This window comes from Cygnus olor, chromosome 1, assembly GCF_009769625.2.
Source record: "Cygnus olor isolate bCygOlo1 chromosome 1, bCygOlo1.pri.v2, whole genome shotgun sequence".
NCBI classification, from domain to species: Eukaryota; Metazoa; Chordata; class Aves; order Anseriformes; family Anatidae; genus Cygnus; species Cygnus olor.
The window spans coordinates 177259824-177284178 of record NC_049169.1 but is presented as its reverse complement, the minus strand read 5'-3'; the positions used below and the strand labels follow the sequence as shown (position 1 = coordinate 177284178).

Genomic DNA, 24355 nt, shown 5'->3' with positions numbered 1-24355 from the left:
AGACCTATATTAGGTACTCAGAATAGAATTTACACCCAACCAACAAGGCAGCCAATGCAAAACACTGAAGATCATTAAATGTCACAGCTTTGAAGTGTTTAGAGCACCTAATGTTGAGCTGCAGAAATGCATATAGGCTTGTTATATGATCATAGGCAGAAATGCATAGGATCATATATGCAATATGCATATTGCATATATTCATAACTCAGAACATCTTTTTGGGGCTTAGAAGTCTAAGTCGTCTATGTTTAAATAGATGATTAACTCCCTCTTGAGCAGTTATCCTTTGGGATAATTGTTCAATGCTTAAAACAGGCAGGAAATGGGAGATTTGTTGGAGAAAACTTCTCCCAGCCCTGTGGATACTGAGATACCAAAAAAATGAAGTACAGGCAATGAAGATGATGACTTGACTCTGGACTCGACTTTCAGTTAAACTCTCTATTTATCTTCTTACTAGTGCAAAGATCCAAGTCTCAACTGGATTTTCTCTGAAACTAGTCCTAAACCATACATATATATATATATATTATTTTTTTTTTGACATTGGGACCTACTGAAAGTTTCAGCCTTTAACGAAATACTTTTAAATATATTCAAGAGCAGCAACTTCAGTTAAAACATGAAAGTTTGGAACTCTGTTTTCATACCATTATCTTTATAAAAGTCTCATATCTAAACTCTGTGTGTAAAATGTCACACCAGAGGAACTTCAGTGTTGGTTTAAATTCTTCATGAGTGACAAAAAAATCATTTTTTTCCAATATATTAAAGAGGTGGCCCTGGGACAGTAGGGCACATTAAATTAGCAAGCTGTGACAGAATTTGTGAAATTAGAAAATACCTTTTACATGTAAATTTACGTCAGGAGCTGCTCCCCATACTTTGTTTTCCGGACTGTTTTAAACTTTTCCGTTTTAAATGTTTTACAGACTTCAGCCACTTCATATAAAAATCACGTCTTTCTCATAGCTAGCACTCCAACCATCCTTACTGAACACAAACCTAAACCTGCCACCTAATACATTGGCATCTTTTTTTTTTTAGTGCCTTGCTTTGCATTAATAAATTCCTGCCTTTTCTGATTAAAAACTTCAAACTGTTTCTTTGTGAAGCTGTAGGACATGGTTAACTGCTTAAAAGCGACAACGCAGATTAAGTTCTCTCTAAGAGTAGCCCTGTCCAGTGTTTCCTAGGGTGTACTTTTGCACTTTGGTGCACCTGTGTAGTCCACCCAGCAAGATTTGGGCCTCTGCTTTCAGAGAGGCCGCCCTCCCTTTCCCAAGGGACGTGGAGGAGCGAATACACCTCGCATTCAAGCAGCGGCCAGGAGAGCTGAGGCTGCTCGGCCTGGAGAAGAGGAGGCTCAGGGGGATCCCCCCAGGGCCTGGCAGGGCCTGCAGGGAGGAGACAAGCCGCTCGCAGCCCTGCATCTCCCCGCTTGCCCCGGTGCAGGCTCGCCCCAACGCCGCCCCCACGCCCGCCCCGGCCGCCGCTGGGCCCGGCTGTAGTTTCCGGCGGGGCGCTGTGCGGCGGCGCTCCTCTCCTCTCCCCTTCCCTTCCCCTCCTTCCCTTCCCTGCCCGGGCCGGGCCCGGCGGCCTGCCCTCGGCCATGCAGCGGCAGCTGCTGTGCCTGGGCGGCGGGGCCGGGTCCCCCGCAGCGCGCAGGGTCCGCCTGCTCCTGCGGCAGGTGCTGGCGCCGCGGCCCGGCCGCCCGGAGCTCAGGGCGCTGCACGGCTCAGGTAACGTGTGTCCCCCGGGACGGGACCCGGTTCCCCGCAGCCCCCTGCCCCGGGACGGCGGGGTTTTGTCCGGGGGGTGCGTGCCCCCAGCCCTCGGGGAAGCCCGGAGGGTTGGGCTGTGGGCTCGCGGTGCCGGGCAGAGGCTCTCCGTAGCTTCTCCTTCAAAATCTGTCACCCCTGGGGAAGCAGGAGGAGCCCCTACTGCAAGTTCTTTACTGCTGAAGTTCAAATGCATCCCATGCCCCTGTCCTACAGCCTTGGCGCTCTATGAAGGCAAAGCTGCCGTCAGGGCTCCCAAGGCAGATGCGTGTTTGAGTTTCTGGGAAAGGATTCCCATAAACGCTGGTAACAGCGCTGGGGTTGACCTTGAGCTCGCACATGCTGGGAAGGTTGACCCGAACTGTCCCCGGGTATCCTCTGGTGCCCTCCGAGACAGGTGACGGCTCTGTGCGGAGCAGGACTGGTGTTCGGAAACGGGGACGTATGCCACGGGTAGCTGGCACTTTTTGGGACGAAAGCCAAAAGCATCAAAACTGCTAAACATAGAGGGATGATGTGTTGCTGTGCATTGACAAAATAGAATCACCGAGAGGCTCTGGTGGCCAGGCACTCGCTAAAGCTCTTAGTTACACACCTTTCATACCATTTGCCTCCACTTTTATTTCTTGAGTTTGTGTATTAGTTGATTTTAGTTCATTTTCTTATGCATGTGTTTGCTTCCTTCTTGAGGAGCCTCTGAGGAATAGATAACCACCAAATTATTTCAAGGCTTGTTGAATAAAAATATGTTATTTGTGAAAGATATTGAAAAAAGCTAGGGTTATTTATCTTTAAAAAGCAGGAATAAAAAGGAACAAGTTAACAGTTTGTGCCTGAAGAAGGTGCATCAGGACCTTGCACCCCATTACTGGGATGACTAACCTTATGAACAAGGAGAAATTCAGTGAAATGAAACAGTAGCAAATGCAGTATTACTAAAGGTGCTTCATACAGTACCGTAAAATTGAGTGTTTTGGGACATAACTGACTGTAACTTAGCAATATTCATGAATATGCTGGATATGTGTATGAATAATAAAAGTATTCCCAGTTACAATTAATGATGATAATAGTTTTGGTAGGAGGATTTAAATCTTATGCCTCAAAGCTCTAGACAGTCCTGTAGTTAGAGGCAGGAAAAGATGTGATGTTAGAGTTATTTGCTTTCTCAAGTGCTGAGACATCTCAGTCATGATAGTGGTTTTGGGCCTTGATGTTAGGAATGCTATTCTTCATTTTCTTTTTGTGCTTTTTTTTCTCTCCCCATTTTATCTTAAAGATGCTCGCATGTCCGCTTGTAAGCCCTGTCGGCCCATGGAGGCTACTGAGGATCTGAAGAGATGGTGTCAAGTGTTGTATGCAATACATATTTCTGCTATTTCTGTGGGGCTGCTCTAATTGCGAGTCCTGCTGTAACAAGGGTCGAGGTTGCGTGTCTCTTCCCTACTGAAAAGGAAAATATTTTTAAAGGGCTGGAAGCTGTTAACAGTCAGGTAAACAGCAAATTGTTGCGTACACAGTAATTTGGATCTGACATCCCTGCCAGGTGTGATTTACTCTCTGTGAAACTCTTAAAACCCTTTAAGTTTAAGGGAGAAACTGTTGTCTGTTTTTGTCCTGTTGTATGTGAAGGAGTCATGCTCAGCTTTTCAGCTCTGTCTTGATAACGTAAATTTGGCTTGCTGATGCCTGGGGAACTGCTTGCTATGGGGGAACTGCTGGAGCTATTTAGTGGTAAAGCTTGAGAGAAATCTCAGAGTGAAGCATTCAGGCACACGGTGACCGAAGGGTAATGGGAGTAGCTAGGAAGGGTTTGGGCTTGCACAACTTAGTTAATTAGGGAAACTTGATTTATAGTAGTAAATTATCACGGAAGGATGTCTCTCTGATACTCATTTTTTAATGCAGGTTTCACGTTTCCTTCCAAAAGACTGAAGAAAAATCAAGGTCTTGCAGACTGCAGAGTTGTTTGTGACGAATTATTATTTTAAACGCATGTTAGCTGAGCAAAGTGCAGCTCTCTGGACCGCGGTTAACTAGCATTTAATTACTTGCATCTGTCTATCTGTATGCAATGCAAAACTTTTGAAAAAATTCTGATGAAGTAGGCAATATCAGGGATGCCTTAAGGAGTTGGAGGAAACAAATGATTTTGGTGAGAAAGGAAAAGGTCAAAAAAATCAAAAAGACAATATAGATGGTATTACAGGCAAAGGAAAGTCTCTCATATGCTTTGTTGCTCCACGTGTTTACAACTTAGACTTTTTTGCTTGTGTAGACCAAGATATACTCTAGCTTCACTGACTGTTCTATGCAACTCTTCCTGTCCAGGTTTGCTTTCTCTCCAAAACCTGGTCAGTTCCATTTTCTAATCATGGCTGTGTTTTAGGCCTAAAAGATGTCAATAATACGTACAGGAGATTTTGTCTGCTGGGTCTAACAGTCAGTTGTGAATACTGTATTGGACTTCAAAGTCCTGTAACGTTAATCGTGAGTATACAGATCTAAGTGATAGTGGTAAAAATCTGTCATCTGAAAGAAGACTGTGAATGGGACAATGTGTTTAGGAAGATTTTTGTATTATTTTTTTTCCAGGTCTATCACTGTCCAAAACCAAACAATGTGATTGATGATGGAAGTTAATACACATTCCCTTTTTTGACTTTACCTGGGTCATTATCTTGTTGGAGTTCAAAATGTTGACAGCTGGGAGTGTGGTGCTGGCAATATCTTGTTCGTTCACAAAACCCGTCTGAAACGCTTTCTTCTTTCTCTTAATGTTCGTGCTGTTGTTCAGTGCCTCCTCAGTGGTACTTATTTGATTTACAGCAAGGCCTTATGAATGGTTGCCGTGCCATCACAACTGAGAAGGCAGTGAATGGAAACAGGGACTTTTAAAGCCAGTTGTCCGTGGAGTCATGCCTGAGTTATTTAAAATTATTCTAACATTTAAGAGAGGAAAGGTTGGTGGCAAAAAAATGTGTCTTTTATTAGACCCACTGATATAGCTGGAAGAAAGGGATGAGCTGTCATGCAGATAACCTTCAGGGTGTACATGGTCTTTGGTAGGCTTTCACAGTTTTCTCATGAGTAAATGTCGGTAAATAGCTTCTGAGTTTTAATATTTGGCAGTTGTTCAAAATTTATGTTTTCCTGTTTAGCAGCTATTACAATCAAGGTACGTGTCAATGTGTTTTGCAAGTCCTGCCTGTGTTAGTCCAGAAGGCTGAAGCTGAACCTGCTTGGCAAACTCAGGGACTTCCCGAATAGCTGCGTGGGAGATGCCATAGTGAATTTTGAAGGCTCTGTTGCCTAATTTGTTATCTTTTCAGTAAATAGGAACTTTTCAAAACAGCTCAGAGCAGAAGATTCCGGACTCGAGGAGCGCAGACTTTCGCTTACTTGAGAGATTGGTAGGCAGAATCCCTCGGATAACAACCAGGTGCCTGGGAGAGGTGGGCCTTCTTTAAAGAAACCTTAATGACAGCTCAGGAGCAAATGATCCTGCAGTGCAGGAGGATCTGGTATTTCAGCAACAAACGCTTGGCCAAGGAGGGAACCTCTCAATGAACTAAAGCACAAAGAAGGAGCGTACAAAAATGCAGTAAAGAATAAGGACAGGCAACAGAAGAGGACTGTAAAGAAGTACCGTTTAGTATGTACAGACAAAATCCCTCCTGTCTGACAGGCTGCGGATCTTGAGTCCAGAAAGACCTAGATAAACTTGAGGATTGGATCAAGAGAAACCTGAGAAAGTCTAAGAAGAAGCGTGAAGTCCTGCCACTGGTCTTAAGTAGCAGCTTTGCTGAAAAGGACGTGGGGTTGCAGTGGGCGTGTGGTTGAATATGAGCTGATGCTGCACTCTCATAGAGAATAAAGCAAACTACAGATTGCCCATGCTCCTCCTAACGTAGCCCAGTGCAAGGGAGAGTCCATCTCCTGAAGACACACCTGGAATTACATATCCAGTCGTGGGTTCCCTAATTCTAGGCAAATTTTGAGCAGCTGATGAAGTCTGCTGGAGGATTATTTTAGGAAATTGTTAGGGGCTTGGAGCACCTGCTGGTGAGGAGAAGCTGAGCGGGCTGGGTTTGTTAGTCTTGCAACAGTGGTGCAGCAGGGCTGGAGGTTAGCTGGAAGGGTTGTGGACTGACCATCCTTGAAGGGTTTTGAGACTCCATCAGACAGAGCCAAAGTGGGTCTGACACAGTCTGGTCGCAAGCTGATGTTGAGCAGGAAGCTGGAGAAGATGACCTTAAGAGTCCCTTTCAACCAGCATTTATAAGATTTTTTGGTAACTGATGAAATGGGGAGTTTAGCGTTTCTTTGACACGGTAAGCATACTGCTAGGACATATTCTGAAATGCGCATATCAAGCGTTCGTGAGATCCTCGTTGCATTAAACATTTGTAAAACTTTCATTTCACATCTTAAAAGTTTTGCAGCTGAGCATTGTCAGTGTCCCTACGTTTAGGTTATGCTGTTGGCCCAAATGAGAAATAGCTCTAGGCTAAGAAATGATTGTAAGCTTCTGTCAGGGCTAGATGTCAGAGAAGTTTCCACGTTCACGTTGTTGATCCTCAAAAAATACACAGAAACGGAGGAAAAGGATCACTTCCTAGAGTAAGCACAAAGATTTTGTTTTAGTGACACTGTGGACTTAACTCAGTAAAGAGGACCGTTAGTCTAAAGTAGGTAATTGAAAAATCAAAAAGTTAGAAAATTAGGAAGTCTTACAAGAATGTTGGATAAAAATTGGGTAATGTTCAAATGTTACGTTTGAAGTCATTATTTTGTTTTCTTAGAAATAAAGGAGAAACCATTTATTTTGTTCAGAAAAAAAGGCAACTTAAATAAGATTTTTTTTTTTTTGCTTAAGTTGGAGATAGGCTTTGTTGTGTAGACTCCCAGTTATTTCAGTGCTGTCAGCCTGCGGTGTCACAGCGGCAGCAGGTAAGCTCTACCTCATCTGTATGTGATGAGTGCAGGTGCAAACCTTGTGAGTGCAGGGAATGTGTTTCCGTCTGTGACACCGATGTGTTTCGGAGGCTGCCTGTACCCACAGAAGATGCAGGATTAGTTTTGATGTTACCCGGTGACTGGGTACGACGTTTGCAGCCGTGAAGATGCCCAGCAAGAGCCAGTATGAAGTGAGAGAAATAAGTTGTGTAGACATGGCTTCTTTTCTTCCTGAAGAAAGTGTTCAGAAAGGTTGAGGAAAAATATGATTTGAAAGCGTTTCTGTTTCTTAAAAGAAAGTTGGCTCCTCAAGGGTGAGGGCAGACACCCTTTTCAGTGCTATGCACATGTGCTGGATAAATACCAGCTGAAAACATCTGTTGTTTTTTTTTCTTTCCTTCACATTATAGTGAAATCAAGACCTGAAAATATACAGTTGAATATAATTTAGAGATTGAACCTTTTTATAACAAGTGTGATCTAATCACACAGAAATTAATGTTAGCGAGCCTTAGCACCTTCCCAGTTTTAATATGCTTTTGCTGGCTCCATGCAGGTGGATGGTCACATAAAAACATCTGTGGTGGGTGAGAAGAGAGGTCCATCAAGTCCTCCTGTTGTGTACCGGAGCGGTCGGTGGGAGATGCCGCGGGAGGAGCCCAGGGTGTCCGCGCAGCGATGCTCTGCCAAAGGGCTCGGCCAGCCTCCGGCGGCTGCCTCTGTGCCTTGGGGGCTTGGAGCAAGAGGTGGTGCCTTCCCATTCAGTGAACTGAGGGGAAGAAATAGGCCTGTTCACCTGAACAGCACTTGTTTTTTAATGGGGAAAAAGCAGATGTGTGTATTCATATTGTTACCTACCTAAAGCACAGCTCTGAAGAAGAGAGTGCGTTGTGGTGGCTGGCTAGCTGCATATAGACGTTAATCCTTATTTCATGCAGACCTATCCTATCATGTAGTAGAAAGAGGTCCCTGCATGCTTTGAGGCTGTTTTCATATCTCCGTGATTCAGAGAGTCTCCTCAAGGTCCCGTTACTGGGTCGTTGTATTTATGTGCCCCCAATTGCTGAGCCATATTGCTCTGAAACTCCCTGCTGTGTCTTTATGTTGACCACCCCCTGTATGGGATGTCCCACTTACCTTTAAATTCCGGTTTATTTGTCTTTGCTGTCTTTTAACAGGCATAGCTCTCTGTACATCAGGCACTGCTTGTATCCCACTGTTTTCCCCAAAGATCGTGGTAACCAAGATTACTATTTTCTGCGTGGGAGATGAGAAACCAGGGCACATCGTCACCTCTTCACCTCTACAGCTTTTGTCCACAACAGTGCAGCAGGAACTTGTGGGCTGGGCTGGAGTATTTATAGCGTGTTCCATAATTTGCAGCAGAGACAAATCACTTGGGATACATGTTCCCAAATTGTGAATTTTGCTGATTTTAACACCACAGTTCTACCAGGCAGGCTGTTGTCTGTTCCTTGCCAGCTGGTGAAACATCGGGAAGAGCCTATCTGGGGTGATATCTCTGCTCAAAGAATTTGGAAACGCGGTGGAAATGGAATAACCAAACGTGAGATTTAAAAATAGGTACAGGAGAAACAAATGAGACGAGAAAATCTATCCCAGGTGGAAGCGTGTGATAAGATTAGTGGGCTAATCCCCCCTGTGCTCATTTAGCTAAGACGAGAGACTATGCTGTCTTGGTTCATTATTGCTTCAAGTTCTCATAAACACTGTTAGTATTTTTGCTTTGTGGACAGATGCAAGTTTGAGGCAACATTTGTCTCCAGCCAGCAACAAAACTGTCAGAAGCCAAATGCACTTTGTGTTAGGGATTTGGTGTGCTTAGCTCTTTCCACCTCTTTCCTGTAGTTCCCTCCCACCCCAATTTTCGGTAAAATATGTAGGGTCCATTGATGGCTGGAATACTTGTTGAGTTTTTGGAACCGATAAGATGTGTTGGCCAGGGATTAGCATCTTATGGTCTGACATAAATAAAACCAGAAGAGATGCATTCTCCATTTTTTACCTAGACCTAATTAAAGTCGTTTGTTTTCTTTAGAGTAGAGGAAAGCAACTAAGGCTTTTCAGTACTGTGCCAATAAAATAGGTGATTAAAACTCTCTTGTGTAGATGATATCATCATTGCAGTGTATTAAAGGAGTCTGACACCTTGTTGTTTTGGCATCTGGCATCTTGTCCCGCCTGTGTTTTGCAAGGCTGCATGCAAGAGTATTTACAGTTGGAGCTGAGGTGATTCAAGCTAGAAGCTAATTAGTCATATACTCTTGTCTCCTTGCATGTTGGCTGGGGAATGGTGAGAAAATAAACTGGCACTAACTTCTTGAGGATATCTCAGGCAACCTGCTCTTTTTAGAATGTTAAAATTCTTCCGAGCTGAGCTAATGAGAGAGGTGTCAATTTTTGCAGGAAGCAGTGGGCCTCTAGGATGCTTTCCTCAACTTGGAGGCATTTTGGTAAATCCTGTAGCTGTTTTCCAGCACGAAGGAATGGATGGAGCTGCAGCAGAAGGAAGGGAATGGGAGACAATGCCTGTGCTGTAAAATAGTATTTATTGGTTTAAAACTTAGAGAAGCGGGCAAAACCCTGGGAGTGTCAAAGCCTGCAGTGTTTCTTACTCCCTGTGGTGGACGTGTTTTTTGTCTGGCAGCTCTTTAAGTTAAATTTAATTTAATTTAAAATATGTAACAGTTCACAGTACCTGCTCTAGGCCGGGAGAGGGGGCACTGCTTGGTGCCGCTTGGCCTTAGGACCAGGGATGGACCGACCCTTGGCTGCCGTTTATATGGCAGCATTGCTATTGTGTCCCACTTTCTGGAAAGCCATTTGAGCACTGTATCATTGCATAAAGTGCGGGAACAACCACCAGCTGGCCATCTTCTGTCAATATTTTATAGAAAAAAAATTGGTGGGCTAAGTATTTGCGCTTGGGGGGCTACATAAAAGCCCAGTTGCAGGCATATATGTCTGGCTGTGAATCCCAGTCTCAGGGGCATTGTTGAGCACTTAAATTTGGGAGTAAATCATTTGCAGTGCTTTCTTCATTGCTTCCTGTTTGTTGCTGTAGGTGATTCCTTGCTGGCTGTATGAACCTAGTCCTGCATGCGTAGCGTTTCCTATGGGGGGTATGGATAGCATCAGAGTCTGAATTCTCAGTCCTGTGAGATCTGCAGTTACACCTGTGTATGCCAGTAAAGAACTGCCTTGGAGTGCACAAGTATAGTCACTGGTGATTGAAAGGAGAGCAGCCGTATGCATGGCAGCAGTTTTGGTTGCCTCTGTCAGTTTGGACAAGCTTCTTCTTCAGCATCTCCCTCTCTGTTTCCAGCATTAGCCTTCTGAACTCATTGACACCTTAGGCAGTGCTGGATGCAGGCAACTGTAAGCTGCGTCCTCTTGGATGCTGCCGGACAAAATTACAAAAGGATTTGTGGAGTTGGATCTTGTTCACGGGCTACGTCTTTCCTACGTCTCATTTCTCAGAAAAACACAAGCATAAACAGTTCTAAAACTTGGCCTCAGTTCATGGAAAGGTGGTGTAATCAGAGTGCTGTGGCAAAACTGCACCCAGAGCACAGTCACTGTAATCCCCTCCATCCTCACGAGCACACTACAGTGCCTGTTAGGCAGTGAAGGTGGTGTTATCTCCAGTAACAGGAATGGCAAAAACATCATTTTTCTGGAGTCATCTTAGCTTTGTGGTCTTAATACTTCGGAACTTGTTTGCATGGCCCAGATGGTCTTGAAAAAAAAAAAAGAAAACTTTGAGCTTGTTACCACTCTGCAGCTCCTTTTCTTGGCCTCGTGGGTTTTGGCTGTAGTGATGTTTTTCTGTGTGACCACTGCTTTCTTGGTGCTCGCCCATTTCCTGGCTGCAAACTAGATTTCAGTTCTGATTTCCATGAGAAAGTACACAGGGCATGCCTTGCAATTTAATTCAAGCCTGCCAGTGCAGAAAGACAGATAAGACAGGCAGGTCCTAGTAAGTGGCCGGTAAACAAAATGGCAGGTGCTTAGTGTTAGTGAAATCCAGAGCAAGAAATGCTCAAGACCTCTCAAACCTTGAAAAGGTGCCAAATTCTACTGCTGCGTAGTCAGAGAGTGCAGGAAGGACCCATTGGTATGAATATATCATTTTGTACCTCCAAGAGACACCATTTCAGGCTGCCTGAATACTCAAGAAAATTATCATCCCTAAAAGTGTTTCTCACTGCTATTTCTGCAGCCAGGCAAGGATTTCATTTAAAGAAGTCAGCAATGGTATCTGGAAGAGGGTTCTATGGCGAGTTTGAACTTCCATAGCTCCCAACACAGTAAGTTATGGTTATAACAATGGAAGGGAAAAGTTAAGGAACATTAATTGAATGTAAATATTACCAGTACCTGATCTACCAAAAAGCAGCTGAGCCTCATTAGTTCTCAAACACTTCAGATGCTGCTCTGTGGACACATAGTCAGCCTTACAATAGCAGGTTTATGATGTAAACTTAATATAAACATATTTTACACTTTGCGAGTTTCTAGGAACTGAAATACTTTTCTTCTCTCTTTTTTTTTTTTTTTAGGTGATGCTGTCACTATTGGAGATGTATCCTTTAAACTCAAAACACCGAAGAACCCAGAACTTGTTCCACAGAACTACAGTAAGAATCTGTTTTTCATGTGAATTGGTATCGAGGCTTTGTTTTAACAACTTTTACATCCTCTAACCACTCCACTGACTTTACTGAAATTATCTAAGAAATGTGTTTTGAAAAAGCATGCACGTTGGGGAAGGCTATCTTTACTGAGTTCTTAACCATACCTCTGCTTCAGCAGGCTATATAGGAATCCCTTACCTTTGACTGTAAGTTGTCACGTTAGTCAGTGCGATGGTAAAAGGACTCATGTATGCTTACATATTTTCTCATCCATCATTTACTTCTAAAAATACTACAGTAATCTCAAATTGATCATAAAACTGTGGCAGTTTAAGATTATTATTCAGTTGCAACATGATTATATTTTTAGGAGTTTTCTGCTATATGAGATGTGTATGAGATTTTTCTACTGTGATATTTAGTATTTCCAGATTTTCATATTATTGTTGTATGCAAATGTACAGATCTTCAAAATCCGTCAAGTTAATGAGAAGTCAGTTAAAAGTACAATCACACAGTAAAAAAGTACAATCAAATACTTAACCAAAGTCACTGCTAACTATGCAAATTAACAATGTGCCTATGTATACTTAAAATTGATTCACATTATGTTTTGGTACCTTATTAAAAAATACCAACTGTTCATAGCCACCTGTATTTCCTCCTCTTTGTTTGTTGAGACTACATGCTTCTGAGCTTTTCCTTTTTGTACCGTGGATCAGTGAATGAGTCAGGCTTTGGTTGTGGCATTTCCTAGCGCAGTACGGGCCAGCTCTTAACTGTGGATCCAAAATGGTCGTTTACTATTTCACATACGGGGTGCTGGATGTCTAAAATAAAATCAAACAACAAATAAACAAACAAAAGCCACTGGTTATTCCACCCAGATAAATTTTCAGATCAAACCCAAGCACACATACTGTTCTAAACGGGTACATAGGTCTTACACTATGCTTAGAGATGGCCACATGCTGAGAAATCCCAGTCCCTGTTCTTACTGGGCCTGCAAGATGGCATCTGAGTGTAGTTGTTCACTTCAAGTGAATTTGCTTTCCAACATGTCTAAATTCATTCTATGACATTTTGAGGAGGACACCAAGAAAATTGCAGGGTGATTTTTTGTGTGTGCGTGTGTTTTGTATTTTGGATGGGAAGGTGGGTAGTTCTTTTTGTTGTGTTTTGGGGCAGTACAGGTGTGCAGTGAGTGCTCCTGGCACAGGGACAGAAGAGGCAGGAGCTGCTACGTGGAGATTTATACTGTTGCATTCTTAGGCAATAGTGCCAAAGTTCATCAGACATTCCCTGTTTTGTAATAACCATGGGTTAGTAGGCCTGTGTTACTATCGCCGTGTTTCAGCTAGTTCCTTAACTCTCCTCTGCGAAATGCAGTCCTTCCTTCTGAAGCGTAGAATCTTTCTGCAACTTCTTTGCATTTAGGATAAACTTCAGATGCATAAATAATAAACATGTATTGACCTGTTTGTCTTTCGAGAAGTGTAGCAGGAACAGCGAAAGAGAGATTTCATTTGTGTTCAGTCAGTGACTAGTTTGAGGCCTGCCAGACAGCTCTGCACCTGACTCAGGGACTTCTTCCCACCAATTCCCACAGGCACAAGGCCGTGACACCTTCCTGCCAGGTGATGTAAGGTACCAGAGATGTCCTATGGCATGTGTCACTCCTTGCTTTTACAAGGTAGCCCATGGAGAAAGGGTTTCTGTTTTAGACTGTACTAATACTTCCCGTACCTTGTGAGCTCCACGGGAAGGTGACCAAACAGTGAGAAGTGCTGCTCTGTGTTATTACTTTTCATAGCTTCTTAAGCAATAAACTGTAGGGATTTTTTTTAATCACTATTTCCTATGCTTTTTTTTATCATCCTGATCATGAACTAAGTGCGTTGGTTGTCTAGATGAATGAGTACTGTGATCCATTTTACTTATTTACATTTCTTTTGTGTCGTTTTGCTTTCTGATTTTCTGTGCTGTACCAAATGTGTTAATTTTAACAATGCCTCTGCCTTCCACTTTTCCATACCTTGGCAGTCCTTATTACACGCTTTGGTAAATCTATGCTTCCCTGGAACATAAATGTTAGCTCTGTGTGGCAACAACAGCATCTCTTTCAGTTCTTTGGACTGGAAAAGTAAGAGAGTGTGAAAACGTGGTAGAACCAAATAATAAGATTTTTTTAGTTAGTGATTATAAGAAGGAAAAAGTGGTTGAGAACTAACTAAAATGGAACTGTACAGAGTTATGGGATTTTAGCTAAAATCTGTTTCTACAACTAAAAGTGAAATTCTTTAGCAAATATTACATGTATTATTAGTTGCTTCTCTTGTATAGTAATCATAACTGCAAGGAGCCTATGTCATGCTTGAGATATTGTTGTTCATCAGTATTCACATACGTAATAGTATGATTATTTAAGGTACACAATTTTGCTTATAAATCTAAATATTAAAGTAGCTAAATGAAATCAAATCAAATCATTTTCTAATACTTCAGTACATTTTTTAATGCAGTTTCTATTTAGGAAATTTTTATACCACAATTCTTAAGTTTTATGTTTATTTACTGTGGAACAAAGTTTTATTCCCTTAGTGAAATTAAGTTATGTTGGCTCCATGTAAATTATATCTTCTTTGTGAGGCATTTACAGAGTATAAGCATTACTTACAGAGCACGTTTTTCAGGTGAGTCTTTGTTTTGCCCTGTGAAAGATTGTGCTGTAGATTCAGGATGTCTTGGTGTAAAACAAATGAACATAATATAATTGCATATTTGTGCTCATTTGTAAACTAAAATGTCCAATCTTTTAAGTGTTTTTATAGTAACTAATACTGAATTAAAAATGATCAAGATACTTACCTCAATTCCTTTATACTAAGACTAGGTATAGTTTGGCCATCCAGGTTAAGTGGGAAATTCCCCTGAAAATGTCTGGAGTCACTTAGCCCTTGTAATGTTTGCAATGGAGTAAGAACTAAGAGAAGGGAACTGAGGCAGTTAGAGTTCATTTACTGGTACTGCAAATAACACTCCTATCTAGCTCATCATATGTGTAGGGTAAGCTTCTGCTCTTGTTATTCTGCCAGATAACAACTATGGTAAAATTCAGTAATGTTGAAAGTACATATCTATAATTTACAGCGAATTTTAGGGATGTTATAACTTATTCTATACTCAGCATTATTATTCTAAGCTTAAAAACAGCCTTAAGAATCTGTAAAAATAAAATAAAATGGTAACACAATAAGGAATGTAAGTGTATTAACTACCTACAAAACTCTGGCTTTGTCATTTTGTCACATAATTGATACCAAAATACTGTATTCTTTGTCTTACCAAATTAAACTGATTTTTTAAGTCCTTTTTTGAACTTTGTTACATTTTGTAGAAATGTATAGGATATGTGCTGCTGGCTACCTTCCATTTTCATGTCCTTGATTTTTAGGTTTATGTTACGCACATACAGCCTCAATATGAAGTACTCCATTTTGTACATTAATATAAAACATTAATTTGTTTTGCTATTGTCGGCCAATGTCTTTTTCTTGGAAGATAATAATTAAAGGTACATAAAATCTAAATTGTTCTTATTTCTTTTTATAAGTGACAAGTAAAAATGAGTCATACACAAGGGAATTTTGTTAATGGGGCTTCTGTTGTAACTATGTCTGACATTCTAGAAAGCGGGCACTTATTTTTGCTCTGCTTGTTCTTTTATCAGTAAAAATAAAACCTACATTTTTTAAATCTCACCGTGCCTGAAAAGCATGATAATTTCTTTAATTATACTTTGGAGAAACTTTGTATGGCTTTCCATGGTGGTTTAGATCTAAAATCGAATTATGAGAATACAAATTATTTATTTTTTTTTAAATGCTGAGTTCATCTCGGTGCACTGCTTTTGTTAATGGTTTCTGGAAATTTTTATGAAAATGATAATGTACCTGATATTTCGTGTTTATTAATCTTGACAAAAAAATTCCTAGCATAGCTCTTCCGGTACACTTTGTTCAATGACAGTGAATCCTCGTTAGGGCAGGAAATGTGGCATTCAGTTGCAATGCCACATGGGCTCTGCTCTCTGAAGGTGCAAATGTATTTGGGAATTTGGCTGTATTCCTGTTGCAGGTAACTGTGTTGAATTGTGGAAGGTTAGTTTCAAACAAATTGTGGTTTTATGCCATATGTTATGCATCTGAGCACCCTCCCCTCAAAAGTGAAATGCATGTATACTGTCGGGGGTTCAGTGCATCACACTCAAGTGATAAATCTTGGTAGTTTAGTCAGTTGAGATATGTGGGAGGCTTGTTAACATGAGGAATTTAAACAGAAGGTTTGTGCATATAGTAATGAAATACAAGAAGAAAAGAGTACTAAATGGAATTACATGGTTTAAGGGGAATTGTTTTAATGTTGAGGAAATCAGGGCTATTTCTGTGTAGTAGGATCAGTGGTGTTAGCAACTTTTTTTTTTTTATGCTTCATCTGAAAGCTCAGTATTGCCTTAACAGTAAGATGCCTCCATGTCCTTGTCCCAGAACGGTATGCACCGTTCGCAGAAGCAGAGAACAAGCGTGTGTGTTCAGTTCTTGCTCGAAGGAGCCTCAGCTTTGTGCTGGAATGTGCCTTTCTCCTTTCTGTTTAGTTTAAATCTGGGAGTTGCTGAATGCAACACATTACCGAGACAGGTTGGATTGCAGGATGACTGTAATTTCATGTTAACAAAGATTTTTGTCATTACTTTTCTTCTTTCCTAGCATAAGGAAAGATGTCTCTTGTCAGAGACGGTGATTATTTCAGCACTTAGTTTTCTTGTAGGCTTGCAACTGATATGCTACTTGCCTGTTAGCACCTAACCAAGAATCTTAAGGTAGTGCTTTATTGTCAGTAAAGCTCTGCGTGTTTTACATCATTATCCTTATTTCGTGTATACCAAGAGTGAGGCAGAGGGAGACGCATGGGCATAGAAACCTTCAGCAAGAGTCTGGGTGCAACTCAGGACGTTGTCCAGACTGTCCCTGTGCCTCAGAGCAGGGTCAGCTGCATCTGAACCATTCCTGGTAGTTATTTACCCTCTGTATTCTTACAGTGTGCTATCGATGTAGATTCCAGAACCAACCAAGCAATCTGCACAATTTGCTCCAATAATTAATGATTCTTTTTTTTTTTTTTGGGGGGGGGAGTTTTGATACCACATTTAGACCTTTTTGGACACACTTCTAATTCATTGGGGTTCCCTCTATCTACCATAACCATGATGTACAGATTACTTTTTCTCTTCATTGTGATTGCATCTTGCATATTGGAAAACAATTGTTGAGATTTTCATTCGTTTCTTTTCTAGGCTGAATTCCAGTAGCTTTACCTTCCCCTTGTCTTCTAAAATTTCTAGACATTCTTCTAGGTCTTTTCTAGAATGACTTGAATGTATACGTGCTGGTTTGAGCTCCTGCGCTTAAAAGCAGACAATATGTCCCTCGAGCTGGACACTGAGCTACAGATAACTGCTCTGGCTGTGTATTTTCCAACGAATTGTACATCCAGCTAAGAACAGTTTCGTTTATAGAACCACAGAACCATTAAGGTTGGAAAAGACCTCCAAGATCATCTGGTCCAACCATACCCCTACCACCAGTATCACCCACCAAACCATGTCCCTAAGCTCCACATCCAACCTTTCCTTGAACAACCCCAGGGACGGTGACTCCACCACCTCCCTGGGCAACCCGTCCCAGTGCCTGACTGCTCTTTCAGAGAAGAAATGTCTCCTCATTTCCAGCCTGAACCTCCCCAGCGCAACTTGAGGCCATTCCCTCTAGTCCTATCACTGGTTACCTGTGAGAAGAGGCCAACCCCCAACTCCCCACACCTTCCTTTCAGGTAGTGCATATTTGTATGTCACTAAGAGAAACTTAGTCTTCTGAATCCCACTCGGTGTTCTTTCTAGAAAGATGTTTGATTTTACATGATTCCTTTATACTCCCTTTTCATTTGTACTCAAATGGAGAGAATGATCTGCCTATGTAGATCTTACACATTCCTGTGAAGCAGTTGGCTCAGAGGAATTAATGATAAGTAGGTTTACAGTGTTATCCAGGGAGGTAACTTCGCCCTTTCTAAACCCCTGAAAAGACTCCCAACCTGTTTCTCTACCACCGCAAGAACAAAAATTGTTGGAATGAAGGCCGTTTCCATGAAAAGTTTACGAGGAAAAATAGTATTCCAATGAAAACTGACTGTGATGCAACCGCATTGTGAGACTTTGAAAACTCCTTGGGTTTAGTGCATCAGCATAAAATTGGAAGAGCAGCAGTGTTTTCCTTGTAAAGTGCTAAATGAAAGCAGCTGAAAGCAGGCCACACGAGTGCCTTTCTCTTCAGCTCAGCCACCCTGGCTTCTTAAGTGTGCTGGGCAATGCACACTCTTCCTTCATGTTCCCCCTAACATGAAAAAGTTGTGAAATGCATCTTTGGAGAGCTCTTTTTTTTTTTTTCTGACTATTTACCCTCTTAAAAATATGTTTATGTTTTTAGACAAAGACCTCCCTCCTTGTCCCCTGCTTCTTCAACCATATTTTAGAGTAGCCACCCCCCTACACTGCATGTGCTGCAAATGGCTGTGTAAACTGAAGGAGCCCCTCAGGAACCAGAAGAGAGGGAGATCTTTTTCCTCTCATGAACTTTTGCATCTCCTGAAAAAGAAGAACCGTTCTCGAACTCTGAATGTGTGCTATAGCAAAGGTTTGGGTATGCAGTGTTCTTTTTTTATTCTATTCAAATGACACACACTGGTGTCTTCTAAGTGCCTGTTGGCTATTTTGTGATTCACCAAACCAGAGTCATCCAGGGACATGGGCTCTAACGTATTTTGTATCACATCTGGAATAGATATTCTTGGGAATTGGTTTATTTATGTCTGCATCTGAGCAGTGGGAAGAGGTAGGTGTTTCCGTCATTTATGGGATTTCTTCTGTAGGTGGGACACAACGACTTGCCAGCAGATACTGTCTGCTATCTCCAGCAAATCTTATGGCTTCAGCGAGTGTAGCATATGCCAAGAATTCAAGTATGAGTGAACTGGAAAATTTCCGAGGCTAGCATAGCCATTTCAGTCTTGGTTTTATCAAAACCTGATTTGTGGATCAAACAACAACAGCAGCTGCTGCATTTCCTGCAAAATCTATCTAAAACATTTTCTTTATTTGGGGGTTTCTCAGTTCCGCTATAACTGCTCACTTTACAAAATATTTATGCAGATTCTTCTAGGTGTTGTTTTTCTTACCACACGTGAAGCAGTGGTATAATGCCATTTCTTTCTCCGGCCATCCTCAGTGCACAGGAATAGCAAATTGTAGCACTGACTACTCTTCTGCATGTGCCAGATGGTGTCTTTGAGAATACGCTGTAGAGGCTTCCTACGTACCACCCTGCAGATTAAGAGTATAGGGCCAGCTACTCAGCTAGTGCAAATCAGCAGAGTGCCACTAAACAGCTTGTGCAAACCCAGTTTGCATTAGATGTTATCTGACTCATGGGATAATTAATAAAAACTGCTGTAATATACATGCTGATGCTTTTTTCAGCTGATTTGCCTTGTCTTCGAAATGTCATAGAAAATGATTATGTGCCTCTTGCAGTAAAGTTAACATAGAGTACTTGAACAGAAAGGGTTTTTTTTCAAGTTGTATTAGACATAAAAGCTTTGCAATGGAGATACCACAGTAAAAGTAGTCTAAATATACGGAAATAACATACAAGGTACTGCACGTGTACATCTGATGTTTCTTTTGAAAAGTGTCCTGTGCTTTGGAAATAGTTTATGCAGTATAGACTGTGTGTGCAAAGGAAATTTTATATTTTCCTGATTTTAGAAGGAAATAACTGGAAAACTGAAATAGGGTTAATACACTGGAGAGATGTACAGATATTGCACGTTAGAGTAGAAGGAACTGAAAAGTGGAAGCTGCTGTCATGGAAGATCACTTTAGGAAATGCTTTCTTTGAATTCTTGGCATTATTCCTAGCAGATTTCCTTTAAGTGAGTTTGCAAATGGGCAGTGTACTGAGGGTGTGAAACGTATTAAAAACGTATTATAATTGATCCATCTGTGACCTGTACGTGTGAAGAATGATTTGAATGAAGAAGCAATGAAACTACTTTCTAGTAACTTTATCAGTGAGGCATTCTGTGTTTTGTGACTTTTTCCCCAAAAGCAAGGTTAGGAAATCATGATTGATTTTTTTTAAAGTGGCATTTTGCATGTTTATATTTCAGAGCACATTTGTACTGTTTAAATATAACCAAGAGAACATAAGTGCACTGAAATACATTAATGTTTGGGGGGGGGGTCATGTTCCTAAGACTTAGGTTTTGAGTGCTGTGTGCTTATGTTCTCTTTTACACGACAGTTTGTCTTGCAGATGCTGCTGAACGTTCTTAAATCCTGTTTCTATTTATGGTGCCGCTTTTAAGCTTGACCTGAGTTTTTTCTTGAGGCCATCCTAAAAATAAAAAAGATAGCTACACATATTAATGTGAAATACACCAGAGGCGTTTGTTGTCATGCTCTGTCAATGCTTTCAATGCATGACTTTTGACATGAAAGAATTCAGTGTTTCAGCAAGGTTTGCAAGCTTATTTGTCCAATTTAGGTAATGTAACATTTTTTTTTTAACAGCTGTTACAAAAATGCCCTAGAGGCACACACAGTGTATTCATACAACAGGTAGAAGTAATAATGAATGTGCCTTCTCAGTGAGATCTGATTGCAATTTTAATGGTACCTTTAATAAAACACTTAACTTGTGTGGTGCTTTTCAAATTACCATACTTCTAAAGCAGCAAAATCTGGGCAGAGCTGTTCTAGTGTGCTGCATTAGCCTTTATTTCGTGAGAAATATATATGTAATAAGAACTTTGTTAATTTTCTGAGAATCTAACAAAGGAACGTGTTGTTCTCTGTGAGGCACCAATTTGCATTTGGCCTGTGGTGCATGTGATGTGCATAGCTCTGGGAAAAAACAGTGTTGCAGCAGAGAAGGAGAAAATACTCTTACATTCATACAACTTTAACACACCAACATAGGAGAGAACAATATATTCAATAATCCTGCGCATGCTAATGACAGCTGTTTAAAAACAAAACAACCTGAGATGTTTGTTTACAATTAATCTGATAATCCTAACACATAGATTGCTTATTTATGTATGTGTTATTTCTGTTCATATTGGTGGTAAGGATATGGTAGATTTCATTGGAAGTGGGAGAAGATTTCTGATGGTTTTCCTGAGTGACAGATCAACGTCTTCACTTAAAATTTTTGATAAAATTTTCCTTAGTCATCCTTATGCTGAAGAATCTTACTTAAACCTCATAAAATCTTGTACTGTTTCTGTGGTTTTATAAAAATTAATTTTGATTGTGATTCACAAAAACACAGAGGTGAATTGGAAGCCTTGTGAGTTGAAGGGCACTATTGCGTGCTGTCTTTTAACTTTGCCCTTTCCCCTGCCTCAGGAAAGTTAATGTAGAACCAAAGCTTGTTTCTTAAAAATTTGGCTTCTAATTGCAACCAGCAGCCACATTGAAAAAAAGGTAAATAAACAACTATTAATTTGAAGATTTCATCTTCTCCTGCTTCTTTCTTACTGTACTTCAGATGCATCTACAGCATCCCGGGCACCACCCTCGAAGCCCTAGCTTCAAACCCTATCATTGCTCTTATCAGATTGTTCTGAAAGCAACCATATACACACATGCATAAATAAACCTCCCTCCTGGCTTGCTTGTGTTCTTGCTCTCCTCCCGTGCTAGTTAGTGCTTTTTACTCATTTCTGAGACGTGTAATATAAGCAGGAGTGCAGTTGTCTTTTAAGGAAGTAGCAAGTTAAATATATCCTGAAAATTAATCTATTCAGTGTGATGCAAGCATAGTATTTACTTTTTTAAAGTTCACAATTCACAGAAGCATTGGGTTATAGGTTGGATGAGTCTTTTACAAATCATTAATAGCTTATCTTTATTATATAAAACTGAAGCTGACAAGTCTTTGCATTGATGAGCTCAGTGTGAAATGAGGATCGACAACTTTTTTGTTTTACTTTTTTAAAGGAGGAAGTTGCGCAGAGAGAGAGGCAGTAGGTAAGATAGGTATATCAACTTTGATGTAAACTAAGCAGTAAATGTAAACTGATAAAACTGATGTAAACTAATACAAACTGTGCCTGGAATCCCCTGCTCTTCAGTTATCTAGCTTTAGGGGGACACATATTTGTGTCTTTGTTTTGGTTTTGGAGATAGGAACAAAAAAAATGTATAAATGGCCAGGTATCTCTAACACGTTTGGAATTAAATATGTTCTTATCTTTATTTCTCTTTCAAAGTGACAGATTCTTTGGCCCAGTCTGTAATACAGCATTTAAGATGGATAATGCAGAAAGATCTTCTCGGCCAAGATGTCTTCCTTATTGGTCCTCCTGGGCCCCTCCGGCGATCTATTGCCATGCAGTATCTGGTATGTATGTTGGTTTAAATTCTTGGAGAAATAGTCATTAATGTCAGTTAGATACTCTTCTACTAGCCAAACTCTGGAACGTAGTCCTAGAAAGTCCTAACAGCAAACAGTTCTAGGAGGTAAATAACTTTTTCCATAAACGTGCTTTCCAGAGTTCAGTTTGTTTTAGATGAATAGAAAGTACAGACATTTTAATACATGTTTTTCTGTCTAAACTCCAGGGGAAAAAAATAGTTGGAAAACTGTGTTACCATATGCTATCACAAATGGAGAAACAGTTTGTTCTAGGCATTATGTATGTTAGATTAAGATATCTGCCTGCTGTTACAGACAACAAATCGTTTTTGCTTCGTTGAATAAAAAAAGAAATGAAGGAAAAGATTTAGGAGAGGAGTGTTCTGAGTAACATTTGGGAACAGTTATCATGAGTGATTAGGAAGAGAAGACGTGTGTATGATCCGCTCATGGAATGTGGGAAGAGCTTGCCTACATCCATCTGCATGAACCATGGCAGCACCATGTGCAAGATTTCACATTAAGTCATTGGTGCCCTTAAATGATCGGTAAGAGGAGCGGTTGTCTGTCCAAAAAGATGATGTGGGTAGGGCTTTTTCTGCCATAAGCTCTGTCCAGACTCTGGTTGGGCAGAAGGATCACAAACGGAGGTGCCCCCTTTTTTTTGTTTTCATATTACTCATAACAACAAAAAAAGAGTGTACCTACCTGCATCATAGAGGAATTGGTGGCTTTGTAACCTAGCAGGTACAGAAAAAATGAAAATTAAATAGTTCTGTTTTTTTCATATTTTTGCCTTTTTTTTTTTTTTTTAACAACTATAATTAAAAGCTGCCTCTAAAGAGAGATCTGTTTCTTATACTTTTAGCTGAGTGGTAAGGGCTAAGGGTATTTCATCATGAATCTGTTTCCTAGCAGAATGCATGATATCCCAGATACAGAAGTAGCAGGAACATTGGGTATAAATGTGTGTTGTGTTCTGTTTGTTTGTTTTTGCTTTAAGGTAGAAAAACCTAAGTATAGCTCCTACTGAATCAAAATAATAATAAAAAAAATAATCTGAAGATTCACCATTTTGAAACAGTCTATGATTTTACAGAAGTATACTGCGTGTTGTGATACTAAAGGCAGAGGGGATGAGAACAATATAGTTCATCAGTGTATTGACAAAGTATGTGCAGGTAATAATCACAACCGTGTAACAGTACAAGTATTACTGAGCAGTAATAGAATTGAAGCTTTTGAGATTTATGGAAGTCTTCTGATTTCTATTCATGATTTGCAGATGCTGATAGTTTTTCAGCATCCAGAAAATTAGCTTAGACGACTTTATAGGTGTTCGGTTGAACAGCTATATAGCTGGTTATTATATTTTTAGAACAGGTTTGGGGAAAATAAATTTTATTGAGCAGAAATTCATGCCATTTTGTTTGAGGTAGAACACACTGTAAACATTTTAAAAATAAGAGATATTAGATTTTGTTCAGAGTTATTTCAGATCACTGTGCTGCTGCCTGGAGCTCTTTTGTACAATTATACCATTAGGCCTATTGTTATAGCTCACTTACTGCGGTTATAGCTTTATTTTTGTAATAACCTCTGAATGTTGTCCATAGGAACTAACAAAACGGGAGGTTGAATATATTGCGCTGTCAAGGGACACCACAGAAACAGACCTCAAACAGCGACGAGAGATCCGAGATGGTAGTGCTTTTTATCTCGATCAGGCAAGTTGCAGTTGCGCACCACCGAATTTTTGTTTACAACTAGTTTGAAGGAAATAGCGGTTTAAATGATGAGAACTTATTACATGGTTTACAAAATGACTGATGTTTCTGATGTAGTTAGGAAGTCTCATATAACGCTCTTGATCTTTTTATTAGTGAAAACGTTATCTTTACCAAAATCCAAGATTACTCTCTCTTGTAGCAGTACCACAGGGCTGCACTCTTTTATTTAGGTTGAATTAGGGAGACTGTTTTTTAGTGTGCTTCAGTAACAAGCACCGAGACCTGTTCTGTGCAAGCTAGGCTGTTGTTTCACAAGCTCTTCTCTTGGTATATCTCTTGCCTAACACCTGTAGCACATCAGATGTATTTCTAAAATAAATCTTTTGATCTAGTTTAATTGGAAAAGAGTCTAGTTCATGTATGTTAAGACTGCTCTGTGTTGTGAAACCCAAGCACAGTAAATAGAGACTTGATTCAGAAGCTCACTTCTGATCTAGACTGAAATAATGATTTAAATACTCCTGCTATCAGTATTTCCCCTACTCATCAGCTCATTTAGTACAACCACAGAGTGACTTAGGTTAGATAAGATTTCTGTTTGTCAAAGAGAAATGTCTTTTATTTCTGTCTCTTATCAATGTCATGTCTCCCTTTTGATTATGCAGGTAAAATATATACTTTGTTTA

General features: G+C 40.5%; 1 protein-coding gene across 1 annotated transcript in view; it reads left to right on the top strand.

The window, feature by feature from the left end:
- Positions 1–1484: 1484 nt before the first annotated feature.
- Positions 1485–24355, top strand: part of VWA8 (von Willebrand factor A domain containing 8) — a 190008-nt gene continuing 167137 nt past the window's right edge. Inside the window, exons 1-4 of the mRNA XM_040541186.1 lie at positions 1485–1745; positions 11327–11404; positions 21794–21924; positions 23556–23666. Coding sequence (XP_040397120.1) covers positions 1616–1745; positions 11327–11404; positions 21794–21924; positions 23556–23666 — 450 coding nt within the window. The 5' untranslated portion in view covers positions 1485–1615. The remainder of the gene's footprint in view (positions 1746–11326; positions 11405–21793; positions 21925–23555; positions 23667–24355) is intronic.